The sequence below is a fragment of the Rattus norvegicus genome, chromosome 19 (assembly GCF_021556685.1).
Source record: "Rattus norvegicus strain SHRSP/BbbUtx chromosome 19, alternate assembly SHRSP_T2T, whole genome shotgun sequence".
NCBI classification, from domain to species: Eukaryota; Metazoa; Chordata; class Mammalia; order Rodentia; family Muridae; genus Rattus; species Rattus norvegicus.
The window spans coordinates 41,413,373-41,435,942 of NC_141552.1; the positions used below are offsets into that span (position 1 = coordinate 41,413,373).

A 22,570-nucleotide genomic window follows, 5' to 3' on the forward strand; every position below is an offset into this window, starting at 1 on the left:
TCTCCCTGGGACATGCTGCAGGCTCATGGGTAATCTCAAATCTTTGGACCAATCCATTTCTCTTATCTTAGTTGCCAGTGATTCCGCTTGTTGCCATCTGTATGTATCTGTTCCTAAGAACGTCACAGCATGAACTGCTTGTTTCCTACTGTCATCATAACGCAGGGATTTCAAAGGTATTTTGTGAGGAATTCTGAGCATCAAATTGGGCACACATTTGATTTAAACCTTCACTGTCAGATACGGCTTAGTTATAGACCTGGTTTGCTAATGCCAGCCCATAGCTGATTCTTTCTGTCAAGTCTCTCTGGAAGAACCCCAAAGCCCATAAAACTCTATTCTTTTGAAGAGAACTTGGAAGCCATGAACTAAGAATGAATAATTAAATACATTATAATCTCAACTTAATTGTTCAAGTCATATGCCCGCAATCAATATAAAGCACTTTGAGAGACATCTATAGGAACATCAATGTACTGCATAGAGAGAGGCATAAGGATTAGGAATCATTTATTCATCTAGCCCAAGGAACTTTACTGACTGCTGCAAAGGTCCCCTGTGTGGTTTAGGTAAGAGCTTCATAAAGTTGCAAGCAAGCGTTCTAAGCAGAAAAATAAAATTTAAAAGTGCAGGAAGAATGTATCAGAACAAGCTTCCAGGATGATCTGACCTCTGCCTGTGACCTCATGTTCAATATGTAGGCAGTGTTTGGCCACTTGAGGAGTAGAAAACACGGCAGGTACCTGAGGTGGACTGGATCAGAGTAGTGGTAAGGTAAGTCCAGCATCCTTCCCTATGACCTAGGCAGAGTTCACCAAGTTACTTTGTAGTCTGAGTGGCTGGGTACCATTGGAGGACCAGAGCTGTGGGACAGGAATGCCATATCAGATTTCTCTGGTTAGAGTGTCAGGAAAGAAGTGCCCAGACACAAACAGCCACACTGACAGAGGATGACGTCCTCGAGTGGTCCAGGTGAGAACTCCCCATGGCTTGGCATGGGACAGCAGTGATGGGAACATTATTACTGCTTGAACTCACTGTATATGTTCAACACAGCATGCACAGAACTAGCTGTAAGTCTGAGGCAAGTCAGTGAGGGAGAAGTTGTCTTCATGGAGCTAGAGTCTGGGCATTTCATTGAGTATGGTTTACCGACATGTGCATCCTAAGGGTATAAAATACTTTGGGGACAAAAATGCTCATCAGTAAGTCCAGTTTTAGGAATTTTGGGAAGGTTCTTAAATAGTATTAATGACCCTGGGTTATTTCATTGTTTTAGATATTTATCTTTTTAAAGATAAAACGAAACAAAATGGGCACTCTGAATTTGAATAAATTTCAACTTGGGAATATCTTGTTTGCTGAAAGTGATTTCTGTCACTTGATCACAACATTTTATGTCATTAACCAATGTTACAAAGGACCGGGACAGAAAAGGGAGAAAAATCAAGGGTTGGGGATTTAGCTCAGTGGTAGAGCGCTTGCCTAGCAAGCACAAGGCCCTGGGTTCCGTCCTCAGCTCCGGAAAAAAAAATAAAGATGTTTCAGATGCCTTCCTTCCAAATATAACTGCAGGCTTGATCCCCCAGAAGGCCCAATTCCTTCCATTAGAAAGCAGAACAGTGATGTCTATTTTCAACTGTGTAATGTAAAAGATTCATGAAGAAGCATTTGAGAAAAGACATTTTTCCTGCAGAAAGACTTTTTCTTGATCTCCCCTTCTATTCTTCTTGGTCTCTTTTCTCCATAGCATGAGTCTCAGTTGGTCTGGGATACAGTGATTTGCTCAACAAAAAAGCTGACTGACAAAATTCAACCACACAGACAACATTAGGGGATCCTATACTCCACAGCCTTGCCGGCTTTAAATCTAACACCATGCCAAAGCAGCCACTGAACAAAGCCTTAAAGTAGCAGTAAATTCTTCAAACGTTTTAGTGACCAGGGGCCTCAGCGACTTAGACAATGCATGGGAGAAAGTAAATCAACAGAAGGGGAGATAGACAGGATGAAAAGACTCAAACAATAACAGTCAACTTAAAACAACGGTGGAATTTGGTAAAAGGCATAGCTTTCATTAACAGCTCCTGCAATATATTACACAGAGGGAAACGTGACAGGGAAAACAGACCCACCACAGCAACTCAGCTGCATTAAAAAGCAACAGGCCAGCCACCAAGAAGCAGGAAGGAAAAGTCTGCTCTGACACACACTTCTGGCTTGGTGACTTCTGCCATCTTTCTCAACAGCTGCAGACAGTGTCACGCTGCCTTTTAGACCAGCATTCAAGAGAAAGGCAAAGATTTTCATGCAGAATGCACTAAATCTTTGGTTTGTGGGGAGTCACTGCCACACGCCAGGCCTGTTAAGATATTCTAATTGGCTCATTTTCTCTTCTTCAATTAAATTTCTAATTATTGCAGCAATGCGGAAAACAATTGTGCTGTCTTAGATAACCTTTTATTTCTCTTCTCTCTGCCATTCCTGGACTTTTAATAATCAACCACAGAGGGCATGGCCTTTGCAGTTAAATTTTGGAAGCCTTCATATTGTCACTCAACACCATTTGTACAAAGGGCTGGTCTTGTCTGAAAAAATGGGAATAAAAAAAGAAAAGAACCTTTGGTGTTTATTAAGGCAGCAGGGAGAACACAAAGTATTCTGCTTTTAGGAGACTTTCTGTAAGTTGTAAAGTTCACTAGGCACAAAGATTGAAGGATCCCGATTACATGTTCAAGGAAACAATGACTGTGATGTATATACCCATCCAAGGAATATTCATAACAATAAAAAAAACAATCTTACAGTATGTCACATGCTGGCCTAAGTGGATTACGTGTATCAACTCATTTAATCTGCCCAGCAGGTTTCTGTGGGGGATCCAAATCCCCTTTTCATTTTATATATGGCATTCAGAGATAGTGCACATTTTCTATGACCACATAGCTAGGTAGTTAATAGTTAAGATAGTATCCCAAAACTATCAAGTTAGAGACACATCCCAACCTCTTAGAAGGTGAGCTACTAAGTTCCGAGCTCAGGTTCACTATAGCCTGAAGTGCAAATGCATCATATTAATTTTTGCTATTGTGTCCTTACTAAATGCTTGCTTAGAAAGCTGTCTCCTCCATTGCATGACTGATCACCCACTGCTAACAAAATTGACACAGTTCAAAGCTACCTAGGAAAATCTGCACATACAGAACTCAAAGCCAATACTCCCTTATCCAGACACAATACAATGGCAGTCCTCTCTGTCCATCTCCGAGTTGCCTCTTGAATTTCATCTACCACAGTCCTGGTGTCAGAAGGACTCACTTGGTTATGATAACTTGATGTAGTTTAGGATTTCAAAACAAGCATTTAATACACATGTAATAAGAGTCAAAGTTGTAAGAGGATTTCCGGCTCTTTCCATTTTAGAGTGCGATTGTAAGAAAAGAGTGTGAATTGGTACCAACTGTCTCTCGGTGGAAAGGGAGCTCCAGGATTTTATGTTCTCTGCGGCTTATGACTCTGTGACATCACGTGTTCCTTCTAAACCAAATGAGCTGTGGCTCATCCTTCAAGCTCTGGATCCAGAGCCATTTCCTCCGAGACACTGCTTCTGGACCAGAATTATTTCCTCACTCCTTCCTCAGTATAGCTGCAGTCATTGCAGCATGCCTCTCATGTCCCCATCATGGCATGGCTGGCTGTTAGACAGCTCTGCCTGTCTCATCTGCCAGAGATTCCTAGTATGCAATAATGAGAAAGGAAGGAGGGTGCGGCCTGATGCTTTAATGTAGAGCTTCAGAATCAGGCAAATTCAACTTGGACCATGACTGCACAGTCATCCGTAAGATCTTTGGAAAGCTCATCTCTGTGAGCTAACTGTTATCTATTGAGTTACCACGATGGAGGAGCCCGTTATCTGGCCCCAAGCCCTGTGTTCAAACACTAGGCTCATTATAGAACATATTCATATCAAATTTCTCCTGCCTGTAAAATAAGCAGGACAAGAGACAAACTATTCATATTTTGTGAAAGTTAAAATAATGAATCTCTTCACTTGATCTTGACTCCACTTTGGTAAGTGGAATCTATCCGGAAAGTCATCCATTTCCTTTCGATATTCTAATTTTCTAGAACACGGGCTTTTGAGTAACTACTAATGATTCTTTGGATTTCCTCAGTGTCTGTTGCTTATGTGCCCCCATTTTAGTTCTGATTTTGTTGAGTTCGATATTGTCTTTCTACCTTTTAGTTAGTTTAGCTAAGGGATTTTCTATCCTGTCAATTTTCTAAAAGAACCAGCTATTGGTTTTGTTGATTCTTTGTATTATTTCTCCTTTTATTCTAACTTATGTCATTTCAGTCTTGAACTTGATTATTTCCTGGTGTCTAAGTGTATGTTTGCTTCTTTTTGTCCTAGGGTTTTCAGGTGTGGTGTTGTTGCTACTACAAGATCTCTCCAATTTCTTTATGAAGGCACTTAGTGCTTGCTTGACTATGTTCATAGCAGCTTCATTTGTAATAGCCAGAAACTGGAAACAACCCAGATGTTTCTCAGCCAAAGAATGGATAAAGAAAATGTAACACATTTTAACAATGGAGTACTATTCAGCTTTAATAAACAATCATGAAATTTGCCAGTAGATGAATGGAACTAGAAAAATATCATCCTGAATGAGGTAACCCAGATCCAAACGGAAATGTATGGTATGTACTCACTTATACATGGATATTAGCTAAATAGCAATGAAGAACCAGGGGAGGGTACATGAATCTCATTCAGAAGGGGAAATAAAATAATCATGAGGAGATGGAGGGAGGGAATTGAGTAGGAAAGGGTCTGGGGAAGGAATCATCCTAGGGTTATACCTGCAGAACTCCCAGTGAAAGCTTAAGGCCACTAACTCACCCACAAAACCTTCAACCCATAATTTGTCCAGCCTATAAGAAGAACAGGAACAAAGATGGAGCCGAGACTGAGGAAATGGCCAATCAACGGCTGATCCAGCTTGAGACTCATCCCATGGACAAGAACCAATCCCTGACACTATTAATGATCCTCCATTAGTTTACTGACAAGAGCCTCATAGAACTGTCCTCTGAGAGGTTCCACTCAGCAAGGACTAAAACAGATGAAGAGACCCCAGCTGAATATTAGAAGGAGCTTGGGGAGTCTTGTGCAGGAGTGGGAGAATGATTGGGGGACTCAGAGGGGATAGCGATGCTACATAAAAAGTCAACAGAGTCAACTAAGCTGACCCTTGGGGGCTCCCAGAGACTGAACCACTAAGAGCATTCATGGCCTAGACCTGGGTCCTGCACACATATGTAGTGGCTGCGCAGCTTGGTCTTCATCCAGGCCCTCCTCCAACAACTGAAGCAGGGGGCTATCCCTGACTCTGTTGCCTATCTATGGATTCAGTTCCCCTAACTGCCTACCTTGTTTGGCCTCAGTGGAAGAGAATGTGCCTGGCCCTGCAGTGACTTGATGTGCTGAGGGGTGAGAGACTCCCAGTTTAGCAGAGGGGAAGGGGAGACGGGATGGGAAGAAGGGTTGTGTGAGGGGGGAATGAAAGGTGAAGGGAGCTGTGGGCAAGATGTAAAGTGACTAAATTAATTAATAGGAAAAAAGCTCCACATTGAGAAAGAAAGAAAAGAAGGAAGGAGAGAGAGAGAGAGAGAGAGAGAGAGAGAGAGAGAGAGAGAGAGAGAGAGAGAACCTGGACCAGCAAAAATGCTCAATGGGTAAAGGTAATTGTCACTCATTGTCTTCTGACACAGGTATACTGTGACGTGTATTTGATGCCTTTACACACACACACACACACACACACACACACACACACGCACGCACACGCACGCACGCACACGCACGCACACGCACACGCATACACACAAATTTGAAGAATAAACGAACTCATCTGTTAATAATGAACAAAAACCAAACATCCAGTAAGTATCTATTGCTTGTATTAGTGTCTGCCAGATTTCAGCGATGTATACTTGTCTGTATACAGCTAAGCTGAAGCTAAAACAGCTGACCCTGTTGTCTCTCGGGGCTTTGCACATAGATCTACTACTTTTGGAGGAAATAGATCATTTTCCATGTGGTAGAGCGTACTGTAATCATTGGCACGTTGATGACAGCTAATTTATGATGGAGCAGAAAGCTAATACCGTGCAAATCCTATGCAGTCCTTGCTTCTCTCACTGCTCTGAAGATCGCTTTGCAGCCACTAAAGTGAAGACATGCTTCTTTTCACTATATTACATCTTAAAAACATATTTCTGTGCTCAGAAATCCTTTCATCTGGTCCGGCATACATCGAAGAGACCAAAATACTATTATGAGATCAAAATGCATTCAATGTTTGAACTTTTCCACTGTGCTTTACAAACATTTGAGCTTTAGAATCATTTACAGAATGCAAGCCAGGAAGAGTATTAGTAAGAGTAAGGCAGAAGTACAAGTTGGGCTTTCTATGCTGTTCTCCAGGGCAATTATAAACAATGGCCGATTTCTGGGAACATACAAGGAATGAATGGCCTTGGCATGTAGGTTAGTGAAAGTCCTTGTATGTGTCAATGCTTTTTTTTTTTTGCAAGACACAATTCTATACATCCTCACACTCTGAGCACTGACAACAGATCTCATTATCTTCCTTTCCTAATGGAATATTTAGAAATATAGTTGCTCTTTCTAAACAAATCCCAAATATGTGTATATACTCTGATACATGGCAAAATCTAGGGAATAGTTTGCACCTGCATTTTCTTGGACAAAGCCATAACAGCCAGAGGGATCATAACCTCTGCTGATCTAAGTTGCTGTGACATTTGAAGTAAGTAATGTACTGAAGGACATCTTGTCATTAAAGCAGAAGAGAATGTTATGACAGAACTGAATTTAAACATCATTTGCATGATGCGTGTACAATAATGGGCTCGTGTATACATAGATGTCTTCCATTATTTCACTTCCTAGGATAATCACAGGTTCTGAAGTAGTGCCTGGATGTGTGTGTGTGTGTGTGCTCATGATAACGTATACATGCTGAGCTCAGAGGACAACTGGCCTGAGATTGTTCTTTCCATCTACCATGTAGGTTATGGGGATGAAACTCAGGTCATCATGTTTGGTGGCAGGAACCTTTACCTCTTAGAGCTCTCTGAGAAGTCCTGATGGAGTTGATTCTTAAAAATCAAAATGGCTTCACAAAAGACAAAATTTCTAGCAATGACCAAGCATCAAATTACGTTTCTCTCCACCCCTTATACGTTGGATTCTCCACAGCAGCCAGTTGTGGCACCTCTTTCTATTTCCCAGAAGGCTGGGGACTAGGTAAGAGTCAGGAATGAAAGCAGCACAGGAGTAGGACCTCCCTAGCTCAACATCTACTCGAGCTACCAACTGTTCTGCCCTACGTTCATTCCAGTGTCCTAGCTAATGGCCCTTCACTGTCTACCAATCCCGTGTAATATGTTTTGTCTCAAAACTCCATTAGCATGTCACCTGTTTTCATGTCTGTTCAAACTAGTAACCTATGTACAGCATTGAGTCCTCATTCCTCATCAGAAGAACCAGAGGACCTGCTGTTCCGACATCTATTTCTCTACTACCTGCTTCATGTAAGCTCACCAAGGTCTTCAGTTCTACATGACAATTTTCAAATACACATCTAGACCTTAAGCGTGTACCTTTAAATTCCTAGAGGGTTCTCTGAAATACATATTTAATAAAGTTTCTCTTCCCTAAGTAAACTGATATCTTTCATACAGGCTCTTCCCAGTTGCCTGGATGGTCTGTCTACATGGAACTTGACCCTAGTTGGAAGTACTCATTTCTGAGCAAACTATGGCTAGCAAAATGGATGAATGCTTTTGTTGGGGAATTCACTCCAGTTTCTGTGTATGAATCATGTGTTGTGTCTTGCTTTTGTCCAATCGGCTGACATTGAGAATTCATCATTGAGATAGATTAGTTTCACACACATGACTTTATAATATCAAGCAAAGAATTCAAAGATCACATAAAAACTAGACTTGGCATTCTTCTCTATGCACTTCTAGAAATTGATTTAAAATTATAACATACATCATCTGTACATGAAATAAACATGTATTATTTCCTAAACTTTGATTTACTTTTATTTTTATGTATTTCATCATATTGCCTGTGTATATATCTGTGCCTGTGTTCATTTAGTGCCTGCAGAGTCCAGAAGAGGGGAACATCCTCTGGAACTGAAGTTATAGATAGTTGTTAGCTGGTATGCAGGAACTGGGAACTGAACCCCAGGTCCTCTGCAAAAACAGCTGTAGCATTTGACCCCTGAACCATCTTCCCAGCCCCCACCTGTTTTTCTTAAAGCCAAGGTCTCTTTGTGTTGCCTTGGAGGCCTTAGAACTCGCTATGCAGATGAGTCTATGATAGAGTTCTTCCTGTCTCTTCCTTTTGTACTGACATTGAAGATATGGGCCACCATTCTCAATAATAAAATCATATTTTTAAGAAGCAATTTATTGACTTGAGATAATATGGATAAGTAGTAACAAACATTTAAGTATACTTGGAGAACAAAATTAAACAGTGTGTAGATTTTTCTATTAAGACTTTTCCACTATATGTCTTCAAGAAGGACATATGCCCAAAATTTTAATAATGTTCTTCTGTGTGTGTGTGTATGTGTGTGTGTGTGTGTGTGTGTGTGTGTGTTAGCTTTGCTGAAACAGAAACAATTTTATTAAACTGTTTAATAAAGTCAGTACTCCCTGGGAATTATTTATTTATTTTTATTTATTTATGAAAATAAAGGGCTGCTGTACATGTGGGAAGACAAACAAATGTGTTTTCAGTCTCCCACTGTGAGGGTAGATTTCTTCATTTAGCTCCTGTCACCCATTAGATGTGTGGTTAGCGGTGAACAGAGTGCTTTCTCAGAGCTTTCCTATCTACCTCTGTCAAGATGTCCGTAGCCAGTTTGCTTGCTCAATTGACTGAGAATCTCCGACCTCGCTTACTTGAATAAAGATGTAGCATGGAAATTCCAGAAAGATACAATGCTATTATACCAACACAGACATCACTGAGAAGCAAGTTTTCACAGGAAATAACTTATGCAAACCAGTAAATCACCTGTCTAAATATTAAGTGTGATTGCTTTCCCACTTTATAAAACAAGCTGTTGAAATTTCCAAGTTATCTCAATATTTTGATTAAGTAGTGAGTCAAATATCAAAATTTTGGAATGGCGAAAAGGTCTCCTCTCTTGTTCCATATTTTATATTGTTCTATATTGTCCTCTCTTGTTCAATATTCTATATTGTTCTAGAATTTGTTCTTTTTATTTTAATTAAGTAACTATATATTTCCTTATATAACAATAGATTTTTGAGAATTGTTATTATCTTTTTCACTAGAAAATGAAGTTAATGATACAGAGAGAGCCAAAGAAATTTTTGAGTTAAAAAAATAGTCTACGGGTGAGAATTAACAGAGTAATACACTGCAAGGAAGGTCCTTGATGACATCCATGATGGGAATGTAAAAAAAGTTCTGTAAGAAATCCAAGTGTTGGGAATCTTCCCATGCTGTGAGGCTGATCGTTTGTAATATCTGCCTTCTAGATCTCAAATTCCCTCTACACTGAGTATCTTTGGTAAGTGTGTGTCATGTTATTAGGTATTTCATGTTATTTGATAGCATAAAATTAACCATCTTTAACAACATTACTGTTTTTAATAAGTATTAGGAAAAAGAAATAGTCATTATTTAAACTGACTATTACTATGAATGAGTGTTAATGGCTATGAATTTCTTCCATGTTTCTAAACCCCAAGTCTAAGTGACAGCAGAGTTGCTTCTGAACTTGACAGATTTGCTATTTTACTGGGATTTTACTAAATAGCATAGTTTGCTTTGAAAAAAACCCACTCATTTTAGTTTAAATAAAAGGCAGACATCTGTTTGTGTAAACTGTCCGTTGTAAACTGGTCTCCATGCCCCTCTCTAATCCCAGAGTCTTCTCTCCTTCAGAACCCCCTTTCCCTGTATGTAATAAGATAAGGCTTTGTTTGTAGTTTGAAATATGGATATTTCTAACTACTCTTATATTGCCAGAAAGCCCAAAAGAAGGGTTTTATTTTCTTCAAAATCAATTGCAAGTGGAAGGTATACAGATGCTTAAGAAGTGCTGGGTTCTCATCCGGGTGTTGAGGACACCTTCATCCCCTTGCCGCTCACTTGCTTCCTGAAAAGGACTTCTTTCTATGCCCAAAATCAACTTAAAACTTAAGCAAACTACATCTTTATTACCTTTTCCATGAGTATTTCTTGAGATTTCACAAGTTCGCCTGTTTCTCAATACCTAGGAAACTCCAATCCAGAATGAGTAGTTACCATATACCCTTTTAGCAAGACACAACAAAATGGGATGCTCAAAATATTAATTATATACAATCGATATTTCATTAAGGTATACTGAAAATGAAATACAAGGACCACAGGATACAAATTTTCAACATAATTAATGACAGTGTGTGCACCTAAAATAATTGAGACTTCAAATTACAAGGACTCAGACCAGTATATCTATATTTTTAAATCTCTCTCCCAAACTACAGAAAATAGCTCTATTGACATGTTAAATATATCTCATCTCTAGATACCAATTTGAATATATGCTTGTGTTCATTTAAAAGCTTAGTTCAAAAGAAAATATACTCGATTGTGGCAGCAAATGGGTCTAGGCAACAGCTCAGATAGTTTGTTTATTAGTAGTATTTGAGGAAAATAATTACTATGTTATGGAAAGATTTTATTAGAACAATGTTTTTAAAAGTAAAATATAATGATATAAATAATGCAACCATAATTTGCAAATGTCTGCACAAATTCTCATTCTACCAATTGCTACAAATAAAGTAGAATTCCTTACCAAGAATGAATTCCAACTGTGGCTCATTGGGACTCTTCTGGATGCCTATAAATAGGAGGGATAAGATTAGGCTTTAAAATTATGCATTATAAACACTACCATAGCACATGTACTGTTTCACCAAACCAAATGTGTATATACATTTTTGGAAGAATGAATAAATTTGAATTATCAGGTTAATTGTGAATTCTCTGGGAAGGCATGCTATTCATTGTAAACTCAATGGAAATTAGCAAGCTGAGTTCTAGTAGGCATGGGTGTGGGGTTGGCTATTTTGCTTATTGGCTATTTCAACAACATTTTGCTCAATGCTTGTTGCAGGATATCTGATCATTCTGTGATCCCCTGAGGTTGTATCTTAGAAAAGCCTGTCTGTAGCAGCGTGGCTGAGCAGTAAAACCCATCTTAAACCCAAGAGTGTTGCAGGATACTTGATTACTCAGTGAAATTAGGAAAACATTGTTTCTAGTCGTGCTGTGGCTCAGCCCTCGCACACACTTTTAATCCAGAGCTTTCTGTTTATTGTAAACAGGATTAAATTAAGTCAACCATAGGTCAAGAGGTAGACCAAGCAACCAGTTGACAGGAAGTGAACACAGGAAAAATGATAGAAAGTGAAAGGAAACTGGGGGACTAGATAGAGAGATACAGGAAATAGAAAGGAGGGACATTCAGTTACAAGGGTTTCTAAGACAGTGTGGAGAAGGAAAACTGTCTTTCCTTCTGGGATATTGGTTGAGGAGTTGGGTCAGCTGCGTACTTTCTCTGCCTCTCTGAGGTAGCAGTCTTTCACCCCAGCATCTGCCTCCCGAGTCTTCATTTGGCACAATCAAATCATGGGGGTTTTGTTTAAAAAAAACAGCAAATACTTCTATTCTTTTTGTCAGTGATATTTCAATTCAGAAGACAGCATATAAAATGATTTAAAATGAGCAGAAGTGAGGAAGCAGATCTCAGAACAAGTGTCTACAAATGTGGTAGGTTCGGAAGCGGAATGATCAGGTTGCAGTAATGCATTGTGGGAGGTAGATAGTCAATAGAAACTCCAACAAGCATAGGGAGGGTGTGAATGAATGACGTCATTGGTTAAAACTCAAAAGTAGCCAAAATAAAAGTAAAACCTATAGGGATTATGTCATTTGCCAATGTATGTGAAGCTCCTGACTTTGTGTACTACTCAGACTGTTTAAATGAACTGGCATTTGGTCAATAAGATATTTTTAAAACCACCTTTTTGTTTTGTTTTGCAAAAGAAATAAATGTTTTGCACAGCAACCATTTATTTCTTTTTTCTCTCCTGCTGACATTTAAAAATGCTTTAGTTAACAATGTTAGACTATCCAAAAGAGGCTAGAATCATTAGGTATGTTTTCGTGAAAAATCAAATAGTCTAGGGTTTGTTTTGGTTTGTTTTTCGCTGTTGTTTTTGATACTAATAATTAACTCTGCTCTAAGCTTTGATACCAAATTCAATGCACCCAACCAATACCATCTTTTGAAGATAATTTTAGGCTATAAATTTAATGAGGTTAAGCATGCATTTCCTAGTATTAAAAAATGGGTAAAAGGAGCACTCTGAAAGAAAGGAAACCATTGATTCAAAAGAACAAATGGAAACCCTATAATTTAAGCAGGAGAGAAAGCTTAGCACTCTCTTACACTTCTTAATTACATAAGGAGCACAAAAACTGACTTCAATGTTCAGATGTAAATCTTGGCCAAATCTCTAAGCTTCCTCTGTTATGTGAATTAGTGGCCTCTACTAAAGCAGCCAGGCAAAGCTTCTTGTGCAACATTTTTCACTAGTGCTTTCAGCTTAAATACCTTTTGGTCTTAAAAATGCCTAGCTTCCAAAATATTAATTCTCTTTAAGAATAAATAAATATCGAATGGGAGCTCTTCTTAAATATGATTAGCATCTGGAAAGGGCCCATAAAATATATTTATCAGCATTTAATGTACATTGGAAATTTTATCATTTGATGCTGGTCCATGACCTATCCATCATCTGCCTCACCCAAGATAAAAGATGAGAGGACTGCAGGGCAGGCTCAACCCAAAGCACAGAGAAGAAAACGGAAAGAAATGAGGTAATCTCATGACATTTAGTGGAACCCAGGTTTCTGTGAAGGCACAGGGATATTTGTTTAGTTAACACAATGGCTCTTTAGAGACATATAGGAGGAGTGAGCACATATACATGTACACACACACACACACACACACACACACACACACACACACACACATACTTACTGGTAAACTGAATGTCCTCAGGGTCATTTGCCTGAGCTGCTGGAAGAAAATGCTGGCCTTCTTCTGACGTTCCTTCCTCTTTGATTTCCATGATCCACCTCACAACTGACTTATTCTCCGCAGTGTCTTTTCCAAATGGTACCAGATAATGTTCCGGTTTGACGTTGATGTATCTTCACATTAATGATCTAATAGTCCACTGCGAAATTCTGCACATAGAAAACATCAATATTCAACATTGCTGCCATTTTAGATCTCAATTCAAGTCTAAGAATCAATATAGAAAGTACAAGTCGTTTCAAATTACCTTCCCTCCACACCAGCCCTGTGACACTTTCAGAACCAAGCTGGGAAGAACTCTGGAAGCCCTAGGCTAAGTTAGTGTTTTCAAGAGAATTATTGGAGTCACATGAGCAATGTCTAAATTTCCAGAAAGGTATATTTATTGCTTCAATTTAATTTTCTGAGCCGTAAGATGGATTCAGCGTTGCTAACTTAATGTGCACCAAATAGAGTAGGTGGCAGAAGCAGATGGCTTCCTGTCAGGGAATTTGCCTGCGCTGCCACCGTGACCATCACTGTGACTCCTTCCACTGGAATCTCCCTTTATGTCCTCTCTGTTCCTCTGTGCTCCTGTCAGAGATTTAGTCACAAGTGCATAACCATAGTTTGGCATGCATTTTTCTTCTAAGATAGGCCAACAGGTTGAACAGGGGCCTTCCCAGCCCTCATTATTTTCCACGGTCTCCTACTGTTCTGTCTGACGGTGATTTAATTGCTTAATGATCGGAGTATGATGTGAAAGGAATGAAAAATAATTCTCCAAAGATGAAGCTCAAGGGAAAATGAAAGCAACAGAAAACTGATGGTAATCCACACGAGGAAGGGAAACTCCACCCCGATTTAGTGCCCTGCTATAGAAAACTTTAAATTGTTACAAATTCATGTTGATATACATGACCAAGAATGAATTGAAAAAAAAATCAATGTTTTAAATCAAGTTACCAGCTGAATTAAAATGTGCAAAAATCTTTACGTGTCTACACACCGAAGCTTAATGAGATACCAGCCAACAGCTTTGGTTTGGAATACTGATGTGACCTCAAAACTCACCAATCAACGCTCCCTTCTTTCTGTTTTCCTTAACAAAGTGGCTTCATTTAAGATTCAGCTTTAGTTCTTAGAAATCAGCTGGCAATGATGACATGGGGGGAGCGACCTGAATCTTAAGAAAGTTTTACAAAATTGCTAATTGCTTCTTAATGTATCAGCATTGAGAATATCATCTGAAGTGAAGGACTGTTTGCCATCAGTTAGATTGTAAACAACGCGTTAAAAATATTTTTTAATTAAGAAAATTCTTTCTACATTCTATTACAATTATAATTCTTTTCTGATAAATACACATTGCATAGTTTCCCCAAAACCTGAAATTCCTGTGGCACCATTCTGATAAGGACCTTATCAACCTCCTTAGAATATTTTAATGAAATACACAACCCTTAATCCTGATCGGTCATTTAAAAATAATTGAAAGACCCACAAAAGATAATATGAATCCTTGATATAATAGCCACTCAGAACAGTAGGTGTGAATAATTGATAAAATAAATGCTGGCGCAGGCACATGTGCACTTGTGTGATGTGGAGAGACAATGGAGAATAAAGTTAAATGCATCTGAGCTCTTATTGCCATGGTCCCATTTGAACCATATCATCTGTCTGCTCGAAACAAATGCAGCAAGGGAAAAACAGTACTCGAAGGAATAGCAAGTGCTACTGCTGAGCCTGGGGTCCGATTTCCAATCTTCTCTTGTTGCACTAAAGAATAGTTTAAGAATTGACCCTTGCGATTGAGATTTACATCTCAGACCATGTCAATAGGGAAGCTGCAGAAAACTCACTGACTTTCCAGGTGACAAGGCAAGGCTTTACCACCTCTGTGGCTGGCTTTCTGTCCTGTGCCGTTTTGGAAGTGCTCTGCTTTGCTGATCATACACAACCTGTGGTTTCTGCACATCACACATTTATTTAAAGGTCTCTCTTTATGCATAACAAGTATCTAGCCCATTTCTTGTCCTCTATTGTTACTCAGAAAAGCAATGAATAAAATGCAGTCCGACTACATAACTGCTCGAAAGAACTGTTAGTTCACATTAAATGAAAACTGTGAAATGCTGGTAAAAGTCATTAAAAGACATTATGGTTTAGTTAGGAGGAGACTGACCCCACATAAGAAAATCAGAGACATTCCACAGTGGAGGGGTATTATGAGATTTCTTCAAAATTCCAAGGTTGCTGCGTTGTGCTGGTCGTTTAGTGTTGAAAGACAGACCAAATGGCATCTTCTGGTTAAGACAGGGTGCTAATGGTAAATAGTGGGTACAAAGCATAAAACTAAGTAATTGTATGTAGTAATTGTTCCATGTTTAAGATAGCATCCTTTCTAACACACTGTCTAATGTCAATGTAGAAATCTGAGAAATGCTTACAAAAATTCCAAGAAGGGAAAAGAAACCTGAAAATTTAATTAAATTATAAAAAGATAAAAAGAAATATAGAGGAGTCAGGTCGTATTAGGATTACATTCAAAGAGTATAGTAAAGATATTTCTCCTGCAATTAAATTATACAATTTACTTGCATCAAACTATACCTTTTGTCTACAGAGACTGAGCCATGCTCTTATTCTAGGACAGGGAAGAGAACGAGAACAGAGTTTGAAGAAGCGAGATGAGCTCAAACTCATCTTTTACTCTATATGATGTTAATATACCTGGTTGGGCACTCTGGATTTCTATAAAGCTGAGACTGGAGGTATCACAAAAGTACTGTGTGATCAGATTCAAGGATAGTGGAGTTTTACTCCGCTCTTGAACTAGAAAGTCCCAAAGGGCAGACAGGGTTCTGAGTGAATAAACACACAGAAGTCCTGCCATCCATCCTAAGTGTAGGGACACCACCTTCAAGTTCTTTCTTTGGCTTCAATCCTATTCAGACAGAGTTCATGGAAGACCTCCTAGCACTTAGCGTGAAGATTTTATTTATTCTTGTTTTCGTGATAGTTATTTTTTAAGAAATTGGAAGTACAGACTTCCAGACTAAAAGTACACAACACTCAGTGATTAGGTAATAAAAGGGCCTACAGACCTAACTAGGTAGACGAAGAAGAAATTAACCATATCAAATATATCCCATAGTAGAACTGGACAATGTTCACCAATTGCTAAAGATGGTCCGAAAATGCTGAACAATGGTAATGATAAGAAAACCATTGTACTTTTGGTGAATTAAATAGTCCAGAAAAATAAAATGATCATTTTATACCAACACAGAAAATCTTCCATAGAAAAGACAGCCATAATTTCAAAGGAAATTTTTACACAGAATTACTGGTTTTGATGATAGAGTTTGGTGCCATATTAGAGTAGTAACTGTGAAAATGGGAGTAAAATTGAACTTGTAAAGAACTGAAGCTTCCAGAGAATAAACAAGGCGATGATTAGTCAAAGAAGAAGACTTCAATTTAAGTATGTGGTCCTGGGGGAACAACTATAAAGTGTGTAAACATAGTATATAGATTCTCAAGGGAGAGACTCAGCCTAGGGAAACACACACACACACACACACACACACACACACACACACACGGAAACAGGGGCTAATGGCTAAGTCAATATAATGCATAAGTTTGCTAAAAATGCATAGAATGAGGAAAAGGGTTTAGAGAGTCATTAATAAGATAAAAGGATATTTAGGGGAATAACTAGTGATTCCTTGGAGGACAAAGCATAAAAATTAATGAGGAAATCTGGAGACAGGAATACAGAAGCAAACAATGGAATACTACCACGGAATTCAATGGAATACTACTCCATTGAAATGCTCTCTGTCAAGTACTAGGACCACTGAGGAGAGACTGGGGTATTTTGAAGGGCAGATATGAGAAGAACTGTTTGACGGCAGACTACAGGAAATAGAAAGAGAAAGTATAAAACAGTCTGGTATAGGAAGGAGAGATGAATAGACACTGACAACAAGACAAGGGTCTCACAGGAAGCTGTAGCAATTTTAGTTTGCTCTCCACAATGATCTCATTTCCTGTTGAGAAAAAGACATATTCACATATTCATAAGTTAAATATAGGGAAAATTTCCCTAATCACATCCCAACAGTGCAGAAATGACAGGTCCTGGTCCATGAGGCCACACACATGGACCGATTACAGTTATGAAGTGCAAACAGGAGGGGAAAATTTCAGGAGACAGGGCCACTAAAGATTTTCAGATCCTTTACTACTGTGCCCCAAGATCAAAGAGCTTGCTCTCTAAGGTGTGGGCTCTAAGACAACAGGAGAGGACATCACTACTGGATTCCTACTCCACTTCAACAGAAAACAGAGTGCTAAAATAACACACTACCTACACACCACTAGTAGAGACACAACAGAAATGAACAGTGAACTTCTCTTCCAGCAAAAGCCTAAAGTTGAGAGCAGAGAGCAAACTTTCCATCCATTCGGCCCTACCTCTACTAAGCAATACTAACACCAAAAGAACATAGTTACTTTCGGTATGCACTGAGGATTGTCATAGGAACTACACTGCAGCCTGTTAAGTTCTTACAAGACTGTTTCTACTTCCTCTGTACACATATCAAAGGTTTAGAAGTAAAACTGGGGTGTCCACCTCCAGCCATGAACTCTCTTTTGCTCGGACCCAACTGTTCTACATAGCGTACAGATAAGGAAGAAGAGGAAAATGAGTGAGGAAGAGGAGGAGAAGGGGAAGGAGGAGCAACAAAAAAGGATGAGGATGGGAAGAACAGAAGAAGCAGGAAGTGGTGGGGAAGGCTAAAACAAGAAAATTCATTTAAGAGAAAATGTAAGAATGTCATCAAAAAAGCCAGATCCAGACAGCGCACAGATGCTGAAATTATCAGAATCTGAATCAGAAAGAGATCATTCTGAAGGCTATACCAGAAAATTCTGCACAACTACATGAGGAATGTTAGCAAAGACAGAAAGAGCAAAACAAATAAAATAAATAATTGGGTAACACAATGAAGACTGTCTCTGGGAGACTGATGTGTAACTGTCACAACCTACAAACTAGAAAACCAGAAAGTAGGTCAGTAGAATGCACCCAAACAGAAACAAGTAAAGCAAAGAAGTGACTGGCAACATGTGGGTGACAACACCAAGCACATGATATCTGACTATCAGAGAGAGAACAAAGCAAATATTTGAGGCAGTACTGAGATTGTTCCAAAAATCTTGAAAGGCATCAAAAGACATCCAAGGTGTTCAGCAAACATCAAGCAAGACAATAGCACTCTACACACCAGTAAGCCATAGGCATTTGTGTGTGTGTATGTGTGTGTGTGTGTGTGTGTCTGTATTTCTCTGTCTGTCTGCCTGTTTCTCTCTCTCTGCCTCTGTCTCTGTGTATACACACACACACACACACACACACACACACACACACACACACCAGCAAAAGTCTTATTCATCACATTGAAAACCAATCACAGGGAAAATCCTGAATCAGTCCAAGCAAAAGATAACAAGTTGAGAAACACAACAGCTTCATGCTAGAAGCTACGCATTGCAGAAAAGAACGAATGGCACCTTTGGTGTTTTGAAATTAGAAAACCCATCAACCCAGCATTCTACGCAAGGTGGAAGCAACTGCTAAGTACTGACACGCGCTAATGGGTCTTATCCAGAAATAATGAATGACAAACTCATTATCAGCACTTCAGAAAACCTTAAGAGAAGTTCTTCAAGCATGACAGACACACGCAGGTCTACGAAATAAATGAGCAGCTCCAGTATGGTACAAAAAAAAAATAGAAGTTAACTTCATTTTCTCTTGCTTCTAATAAGGACAAAAGATAATTGCCTAAGGCAGAGGTGAGCACTGGTTGGTCATACAGTAAATGTACAAGGTCCTGGGCTTGCCCTGCAGCACTGAAAGCAAAACAAAACATAAAGAAAAAGCAAATGATTTGTGGGCCTTATTGTTGTTGTTGTTACAAATGCTCAATTTTAATGTTGCAATGTAAAATCAGCCATTGATAATATGTAAAATATAGACACATTATAATGATAAGCTTTACAGATAAAACTCACTATATTCTGGATTTGACCTGTAAGCCAGAGACAGCAACCACTAGTTTAGAGCAAAAATAATATAAAAGTATTTTTGTTTAAAGCATCTAAAATATGAATATAAATTGAATATATATTATTTATATATTTATATAAATTATACATTATATATAAATATAAAATATGAATGTATATTATAAATATATATAAATATATACATTGATATATATATATACATATATATCCAATGCTAAAAACCTCAAGAATAACCAATGAGGAATATATCATATTGCTTATGTACTAAGGGCATAGAATATGATTATTCTACTAACACATTAGAAGGTAGACACTAAAGAATTACATTGAATATGTCAACCCGAGGGTAACCATTAAGGACAGTTAATTATGTGTGGTAAGTTCATAATGGAGTCAGAATAGAATAAAAGTATAAAATGCCTATTTATTTTTTTAAAAAGAGAACAAAACTAGCATTTATGGGATCTAGTGACCACAGTGGCTTTACTCCAAACATCAGTTAATTATTTTACCTTCAATTTACTTCATATGCACAGGCCAATTTTAGAACTAAGATTATGCAGAACAGAACTATGTGTTCACAGCTACGTTTAACAAGTTTGTTACATCTTAATATGATATGGTAGATAGGTAAGAAGAAAAAGGATGAGAAAACATGCGCACTCCGAGGACTCACCATCAGAAGAAGGCTGGGGTCATTTCCCAAATACTGAACACAATTGATTTTATATCTCTAATATTAATAGGGTCATTGTTAATCATAAAATGTTAATCACCAAAAGGCAAAATAAGCCTAAATAAGTCATATGTGAATAATCTGATAAAAATCTAACAATGGATCCAGAAAAAGAAATAGATAAATTCAGTTATACCTGAAGAAATCAATTGTTCCTCTTTACTATAGATACAAAAATCCTAGCAAAATACTCCACTTACCTAACATCGAGAAGCCTACCCACCTGATAGCACAAACATTTTTTTTTGCAAAGTCACATGAGGAATTCACTAAGACAGATTATGTTTGTGGATCACAAACTAAAGCCTAGCAAGGTAAAGACATGAAGTCATAGAAAATATATTTCTTGCCACAATAAAATTATACTGAAAAACACCTAGTAAAGGATATTTAGAAGGTCCTCCATGTAAATGGAGTTAAATAATAAACTTCCACATAACCCAGGATTCAAAAATGAAGTTATAATGCTACGTGTTACATACTTATAATTAAGGAAAGTCTATATACTACATATCAAAATATGTTTGAGGGAATGTAATAGTTTTAAATGCATATAGTAAAAAATGATCACAAATTCATAATGTAAGCTTGTACTTTATAATTAGAAAAAATCAAGTTACATTTACAAAAGGGTAATAAAGAAGACAGTATAGATAAAAAATTAAAATGGATGAAGATTTACTTTCCAGGAAATATTTAAAATGCCAGTAAATGAATAGCAAAAGGCAAAAACCTTCCATCAGAAATAAAATACTTCTAATTATATTTACTAGTAATTAAGTATATTAAGCAGAACTGGCTGAGAAACACGTTGGGAAGTTCTCAAATTCCCAATTCCCATCTGGCAACGTAAATGAGACAGGACCATCAAGAGGTAGCACTATAAAATTCTAAACCGCAAATTTTGGTGAACTCAAGTCATAGAGGTTTCTGCACTGATGGAGCATCGACAAGGATAGAAATCAAGCTGCCAATGCCTGGCTATCAAAAACAATGACTTCATGAAGTTCATAGGCAAATGGAATGAACTAGAAAATATCATCCTGAGTGAGGTAACCCAATCACAGAAAAACACACTTGGTATGCACTCACTGATAAGTGGATATTAGCCCAGAAGCTCACATTACCAAAGATGCAATCCACAGACCACAGGAAGCTCAAGAAGAAGGATGACCAAAATGTGGATGCTCCCACCTCTTCTTAAAAGGGGGGACAAAAATATCGATAGGAGGGTATATGGAGGCAAAGTTTAGAAGAGAGACTGAAGCAATGGCCATTCAGAGTCTGCCCCACATGTGGCCCATATATATATATATATATATATATATATATATATATATATGTATATATATATGTATATATATATACAGCCACTAAAACTAGATAAGATTGATGAAGCTAAAAAGTGCATGCTGAAAGGGGCCGGATATAGATCTCTCCTGAGAGACACATCCAGAGCATGTCCAATACAGAGGTCAATGCTAGCAGCAAACCACTGAGCTGAGAACAGGACCCCCTTGGGGAGAATTAGAGGAAGTGTTGAAAGAGTTGAAGGAGCTTGCAACCCCATAAAAACAACAATGCAAACCAACCAGAGCTTCCAGGGACTAAACCACTACTGAAAGACTATATGTGGACTGACCCAGGGCTCCAACTGCATATGTAGTAGAGGATGACCTTGTTGGGGGTGGGGACACCAGTGGAAGGAAAGCCCTTGGTCCTGCCAAAGTTGGACCCCCCAGTGCAGGGCAATATGGGGGTGGTGGCAGTAAGGGTTATGGGGGGGGCACTCCTACGGGGGAGGAGGAAAGAAGGGAATGGGGGCTTATGGACAGGAAGCCGGGAAAAGAAACCAAGTTGACTACATATAGGTAAAGCTGCAAACCCAAGCCAGCCATAGTCCAAATCAAGCCGACAACATCTGGTAAAGGTGAGAACCAATGCCAACCATAGTAGAAACCAAGTCGGCGATGCTTACTAAAGTTGAAGCCAGTGACAGTCATAGTACAAACCAAGCCAATAGTGTCTGGTAAAGTGGGAAGCAAATGCCACTTTCAAGCAGTTACACATGGATGTAAGGAAATAATTTGGAAAATGTTCACTAGTGAAGCTCCAACGAAGAGAATGTTGCAAACAGGCTAAATATTCGCGATGAAGAGAGTCCATCAGCATATTGGGAAGTTCTCATTCTGTTTGGCAGCAAGGTCAGTAAATATTTGTTTCATAGAACAGAAAGGCAAAGCTCAGAAACTATCAAGAAAATAAAAACCAGAGGCAGGATGAGCAGCAAAACAAGGCATGGTAAGATGTTTAGAGAGATTCAAAATATATACGCCAACACTCTCGTAATTTAAATTGTGAAAATAGTGATCTGAAGCTTCATGTTACACAGAGTACACAGACATGAGACACAACTACAGGAATACACAAGATGACCTGTGAAGTCAGACCCCCCGTGATGGTGGGAAAGGAGGAGGCACTGGGAATGTGGACGAGGAGG

General features: G+C 38.5%; 1 protein-coding gene across 8 annotated transcripts in view; it reads right to left on the bottom strand.

The window, feature by feature from the left end:
* The window catches only part of Inpp4b (inositol polyphosphate-4-phosphatase type II B), a 743,006-nt gene that overhangs the window by 343,601 nt on the left and 376,835 nt on the right, over window positions 1-22,570 (bottom strand). For all 8 annotated transcript variants that reach the window (XM_087593773.1, XM_087593768.1, XM_087593769.1 and 5 more), the window contains 2 exon segments: window positions 13,188-13,396; window positions 10,932-10,976 (listed from right to left, as the gene is read on the bottom strand). In XM_087593773.1, the coding sequence (XP_087449899.1) occupies window positions 10,932-10,976; window positions 13,188-13,278 (136 nt within the window). In that variant the 5' untranslated portion in view covers window positions 13,279-13,396.